General features: G+C 42.4%; 1 protein-coding gene across 1 annotated transcript in view; it reads left to right on the top strand.

Annotated features, from left to right (window-relative positions):
* Positions 1-6,166, top strand: part of Pappa2 (pappalysin 2) — a 235,288-nt gene that overhangs the window by 193,987 nt on the left and 35,135 nt on the right. Inside the window, exon 20 of the mRNA XM_021175322.2 lies at positions 3,616-3,687. Coding sequence (XP_021030981.1) covers positions 3,616-3,687 — 72 coding nt within the window. The remainder of the gene's footprint in view (positions 1-3,615; positions 3,688-6,166) is intronic.

The raw sequence follows: 6,166 nt of genomic DNA, 5'->3' as shown, positions 1-6,166 counted from the left end.
ATACTATTATAACCCAAAGTAAGAGAGAGAGAGAGAGAGAGAGAGAGAGAGAGAGAGAGAGAGATTATAGCATTCTATAAACAGTATAAGGACATAATACACACATATGAATATACACATGCACATACGCACGCACGCATGCAGGATCTATCTAATGAAAAAAGAGCTAGCAATAGGAAGTCAGAAGGCAGGGTTCTGCATCCTTTTATTTTCTGTGTCTGCCAACATGAGATCACCTAATAGCGAAATTAAATTAAATGAAAACATAAAACTATCAAAAATATATTGAGAATAATAGGAGAAATGAGCTTAGAAAAAATAGGTTTGAAAATAAAGATAAATTTTATTTCTTTGTCTTCTTCTCTTTTATAATATGTTGTAAATTTGAGCATATTAGAAGACCAGAATTCCGGCATTTATAAATGCTGAGGAATGGTATAAGAGAAGGCCAATTAATCTGTTCAGGATATGCCATCAAGTTCAGGATTTTGGGACCCAAGTCTATGAAGGCTGAATGTCACTTAGATGGAGAAACTGATATTCCCTCAGCAATGTTGACCGTTTAGAGGATAGCACTAGGTCTACATAGCAGCAGATCCTTGTGCTTGCTGGAGAAGATGGCGTTTAGTAGGGGAAGGTTTTTTGTTTTAATACATTTGGTCTGAACTGAGTAAATGATCAATAGGATACCGTGAGAAGGAATAAGGGTGCTGTCATCCACTTCACAAAAGAGCATTTTAACATTTTCCCATCACTGCTTCCTGACGGCAATAAGCAAACATTATACTTTAAATATCAAAACTCATTACCTCTTGTAAGAAAATTTCAATGGAGTCTGATTATTGTTCATACATAAATGGGTTATGCAACCTGTAGGTAGGAAAAGTAACTTGGACATTTTGGTAGGTTGAAAGTCCTGTCCAGTTTTAAATATTTGTTTGATAATTCCATTTAACTGTAATGATAAAATGAAGCCAGGTTGACATCTTATAGTACAGATTACATTATGTTGTCATACTGTTACATTAAGTTATAAATATCAGACATGTGTGAAGATTTCTTCTGTTTTTTTTTCTGAGGGTTGCAAAAGAAAGGTTTATGTGAAGGGCACAGTAAAGAAACCACCAACATGACCTTTCCATGGATAAGTGGGCGAGTTTTATTGTCCTCTGGAAGAGTTTAGAGCAGACAGACAGACAAACAGACAGACTGGATTGGCCAGGGCTATCTGCCAGGGAAAGAAGGCTAGAGGGACCCAGTAGAGGAGATAATGGGGGACAAGGTGACAAGGTTTTGCCATCCTGAGTGCTGGAATAGCAGAAGGACTAGGTTGTGCTTGTGATAAGGGCCAGGAGACTAGCATAGGGGCTTTGAAATGTATAATGTATTTGTGAATTGGGACTTTAGGCACCTGGAGGCTAACACAGACGTTGATATACTGATGGCTGCCACAGATATATGTAAATAGGGAAAAGCATAAGTCCCCCTTTTCCAGAGGAAAGGGAAATGACTCCTTTTGGCAGATGGGAATTTGTTTCACAAGTTCCTGAAGAACCCTGGCTTTATCTGACCCATAGGAATCCTACAGTTGAGCTTGAGCTATTTCTGGGTATACATGCTGAGACCTAATATTCCAACCTTTTGTTGGGGATTAAGTTGTGACTGGTCTTTTCTGTAGCTGCTTCACAGCTGAGGGTAGAGAGGGACATCTTGGTGGTCCAGGAAGGCAGTGAGTGGGAACAGAGTCACTCAGTGGCAGGAGACTTCTGGACAGGTCCTCAGAAGCATTTAGTTTGCTGACCCCACCTGAACCGAGAGGGATGGGCCACATTGGCTGCACTGCTTAATATAGCAGGGACTGGTTTCCAGCAGCTTGCAGCAAAGTCTGGGGCTTTTAGTTTTACAGGACCACCCAGGGCTGGCTAGCAAGGGGAGCCCATTTTGCAGCAGTTTGCAGGGTCACAGTTGATTCCTAGATGGGATCTGTCAGATGAGTGAATCTGCTCAGACAGATATAGGCTAGCGATGGAAGGTATTAGCATGGTCACTGTCTGTAATCTGCACTGAAATCCTTGTAGAAAAGTAGTGTCTGCAAATAGGACACCCATGCCTTAGAGCTAGGACAACAACAGCAAAGGGAGAAGTCATTCACATAGTGGAAGCATAAACATTCATGTGAATAAGACAGAACTTTCTTGACAAGAAAGAAAACTGAGGGATAAAAGATCTTGAGGACCCAAAAGCTGGTTTTGGGTGAAAGCAAGCGTACACTTTCCTCTCTGTAGAGGAATGGAAAAATTGGACAGAGATGTTTTTAGCCCAAGGAGCGCTTTTAAGTCTCTATTTAGAAAACCACTAATGGAAATTCACAATTTCGAGTCTGTGACAATAACAGTAGCTATTGCTTTACCGGGGTTAAGTTAATAGCTGATCAGAATGTCATTTACTAAACTTGAGTTTTTGCAGTCTTCCCATCACATTGCAGCATCTTTGGGTGTTGTTTTTCACATGCCTTGCACCACGCCCGCAGACCTTCAGCACTTGCCTCTATACATCTTGAATCACATCCTTAGACCTCTACAATGTAAACAAAACCTTAAACGTTTTAATTTTCTTTCACCTGGAAACATCCAATAACTCACCATGAGAAATAGGTGGCTGGATTTTGAGAGTGGTCATTGTAAAGAAATATTTCTTTTAAGAAGTAATTTTTTTTTAGTCATGAGCAGCAAGCAACATAGCTTGATTTTGCTTTATTGAAACCTGCATGTGAGTTTAGCCATTTTAGCAGGAGACCCAGTAGCTCTAGGAAAAGCAAGGCCCAATTTTCATATATGAAACCAATTCAGGCTGGCCAATCATTTCTCAGCCTCAAAGCCTTTTTATTTAAGAGACTTAACTCAGGCAATCCAAGCTTTTAAAAAAGATTCTACATTTGGATCATCAGCAAGCAACGTGTTTATCTTTTGCACCCAAAGTCACTCTAAAGCCAGGCTGCTTTGGAGGTGAGAGAAGGCTTTCCAGCTTTCACAGAGGTCAGAAAAGATAAATTTAAGTAGGAAATATAAACCAGGTGACCCACCCCTGTATCAATTAAACTGTATCACCTGCTACCTGGAAAGCCAGTCAGGAATCCTCCATGGTGTTCTCCCAGGCTTTGTTGGAGACAGAGGCCATTGATCTTCAGCTGCCAGACCCAGAAGGTCTGAGGGATTTTTCTGTGGAGAAGAAGCTTGGGGGACTGGTCTACTTTGGGAGAAAGGGTGGAGCAGTCAGTCCAACAGTGCCTACCCTTTGGGCAGGGAGCTGGTGGCAGTTGAGGCATGGGGAAATCCTTTGCCAGGGAGTCAGTGTTATATACTCAAAGTACTCTAAAAATTGTGGTGCCCTCAGGAAGGAAGAAGATGACAGTGGAACAAAGATCCTACTATGAGGGTTTCAACCTTTCATGCTACCCAGCAGGGTTAGTGGTTTCCATAGGCAAGACCAGTTGCTCACCAGGCACACACTGAGGGTCTTGCCTTCAAAGCCCTGGTGCTGGCTGGTGGGACAAGCATGGACCTAAGCATTACTTCCATAGACCTAATGTCTCTGTTTCCTTTATTTCTTTTGTAGAGTATCGTGTGTACCGGCAGGCGTCAGTGGCACCCAGATCCCTCTCTGGTGCACTGCATCCAGTCGTGTGAGGTATGTGGGCTTGACTCCCCCAGTCATGTGGAGAGCTTTGAGTAATATTTGTCCCTCCAATTCAAGGCCCTGTCTTTTCTGATCCCTCTTTCCTTCCCTTAATTTCCAAAATGTAGTTGCCTCTCAGTCCCAAATTTACAGAATGGAGGGTTTCTGAACTCAGTTTTATTTTAGGAAAATCTCAGTCACTTAAAAGACAAGCCAGAATTATTTATGGCTTTGGGATATGTAACTACGCCTTGGAATTAGTTAAATAAGGATTTTACTATAACAATTTTGTTCAGTTAGCAAAGTACCTAAAACCAACTTTGAGGTGTGTGTGTGTGTGTGTAGACAAGGTATTATACTGCAGCCATTATAGCCAAGACTAGATCTGTGGTAATTCTTCTGTCTCAGCCTCCCAAGTGCCAGGGTTATAGGTAGGTAAAAGTCATCAGGCTTTGCTTAAAATTGAGATCCATATGTATTTATATATGCCATATATATACTCCAAATTAAAATAAATACAAAAATTCTCTGTGTAATATAATTTTTTACCAAACAAAAATACATGGAAGTTGTGGCCAAAATCACCTCTACATGAATAGCAGGTATAATCCCAGAGCAGACATTACTCCAGTCACTGTGGCCACTTGTCTGCAGCTTTCCTCCTTTGCATCAACTGAAAGGTCATGCTGGTATCTATGCAAACTTCTATGAAGACCTATATTGCACTATTGAGTGGTCTGACCTAAATCTTCATTATGAAAGAAGAAATTTTGCCTTCGTTCTTCTACAGTGGATTCCTGTCAGTGGGTCACTTCTAGTGCAGTAACTTCTTTAACCTAACAAAGAAGAGTCTAAAATGAATCAGAGCATTGCCTAGAGAGAATGGCCCAAGAACTCTGACACTGAAAAGGAGAATACACACATAGCCCATTTAAATAGGCCCTCCAATCCTAGGAACAGCCAGGGACAGATACAAATATTCTTGTTTAGGCACTGCCCTGTCCAGCATGGCTCCAGGGAAAGGTTCTGGCTGAGGTGGAGAAAGTATAAAGAAAATGTAAATAGATAGACAGATAGATAGACAGATGGACACACAGACAAGCAGGCAGGTAGACAGACACATGTAGATCCACAGAAAAGTTGGGATCAGCTCAGCTCAGATCTCTGATGGAGAAACTGCAGCACGCTGAGACAGTTAGTATGCTTGCTAGATAGAATTCAACAGAGAGACGAGTTATTGCAGCTGAACAAGGAGGCTGAGTTTATAATACAGGGCTAGATCAGGAGACAGGTTTAGCTAATCTCAGTAGGGACAAGTCTCTGTAGGGGGGGTCTGAAGAACATAGTTATCAGAGAAGAGAAAGATAGAGTGGCCATTTTCTTTACACAGTCAACAGTCATCTTTGGTTCTCCCAGAATGGCTTTGCCACATCCATCCCTATGTCAACACCATACATCCATCAGGTCTTCACTTGCTCAGGGCTTTCTCCACTCCCCATGATCCACTGCAAATTTATTCATCCAAACCTCTCTTTGGAATTCAATAAGCCACTTTGCAGTCCTGCCCAGATATTTTTGGCTCCTTGGAGTGTGCTACAGAGAGCGCCTTTAACTGCCATTGATTTCCAGCAATCCCTTCAAACACAACCAACCTGCTTGCAGGCAGACATGTTAGTCCTCTGCTCTGTATCTGAGTCTCTTGATCTAGTTCTAAGAAACTGGGATCCTCATGAGACCAGAGAAAAGGGAAGGGTGGGGTTTAAGAGAAAACTTGCTGGGGAAAAGATACCCATAAAACAGCATTCTGAGGATGTATGAGGGCTAATGCTAGCATGGAGTGTGCTGTGTGATGGTGCGGGGCCAACAGAACAGCTCATCCTCTGCCATCATTAGAAAAACAGATGGTGGTGGAGTGGGGTGGGGAAGCGAGGGGAGGCAGTGAATCATCCACTGGGCAGGGGGTGCTGGGGAGAAGAGGAGGCCAGGGAAAGAGGGAGATAAACAGACAGAGGGCTTAGGGAGCTGGACAGAGATCAAACAGATCCTGAGAGTTTCCTTCTGCTGTTTCTATGCATCATCTCCAGTACGAGGGTGGATGTCAGGGCTTGGGGTTGGCTTCAGTGCTTTCCAGAAGGTCACAATACAGAGCTTTCCATGCTTGTCCTTTCCTCTGACCTGGACCCCAGCACATGCTCTAGAATGATCTATCATCCAGAGCTTCTTACTTAGCTATGTTCTCTTTGAGGATGCCATAAAAATCAATGCTCGCTTCTCCCTGGTTGCTTTCCCTGACACACAGCTATCATGCACTGCTAACCCCACACTCTGACTGACACCAGTGGTTCTGTGTCTTGACCTTGACTAATGTTTTTGTCATCACCTGGGGACTCAGTAGAATATACCTTCTTAGGTTCATCCTATACCCACTGCTTTAGAAACTTTACAGGGGCCCAGCAATCTGTATCTTTTTTTTTTTGATTTTTAATATTTT

Source organism: Mus caroli, chromosome 1 (assembly GCF_900094665.2).
Source record: "Mus caroli chromosome 1, CAROLI_EIJ_v1.1, whole genome shotgun sequence".
NCBI lineage: Eukaryota > Metazoa > Chordata > Mammalia > Rodentia > Muridae > Mus > Mus caroli.
This window is presented reverse-complemented; position numbering and strand designations above follow the sequence as displayed.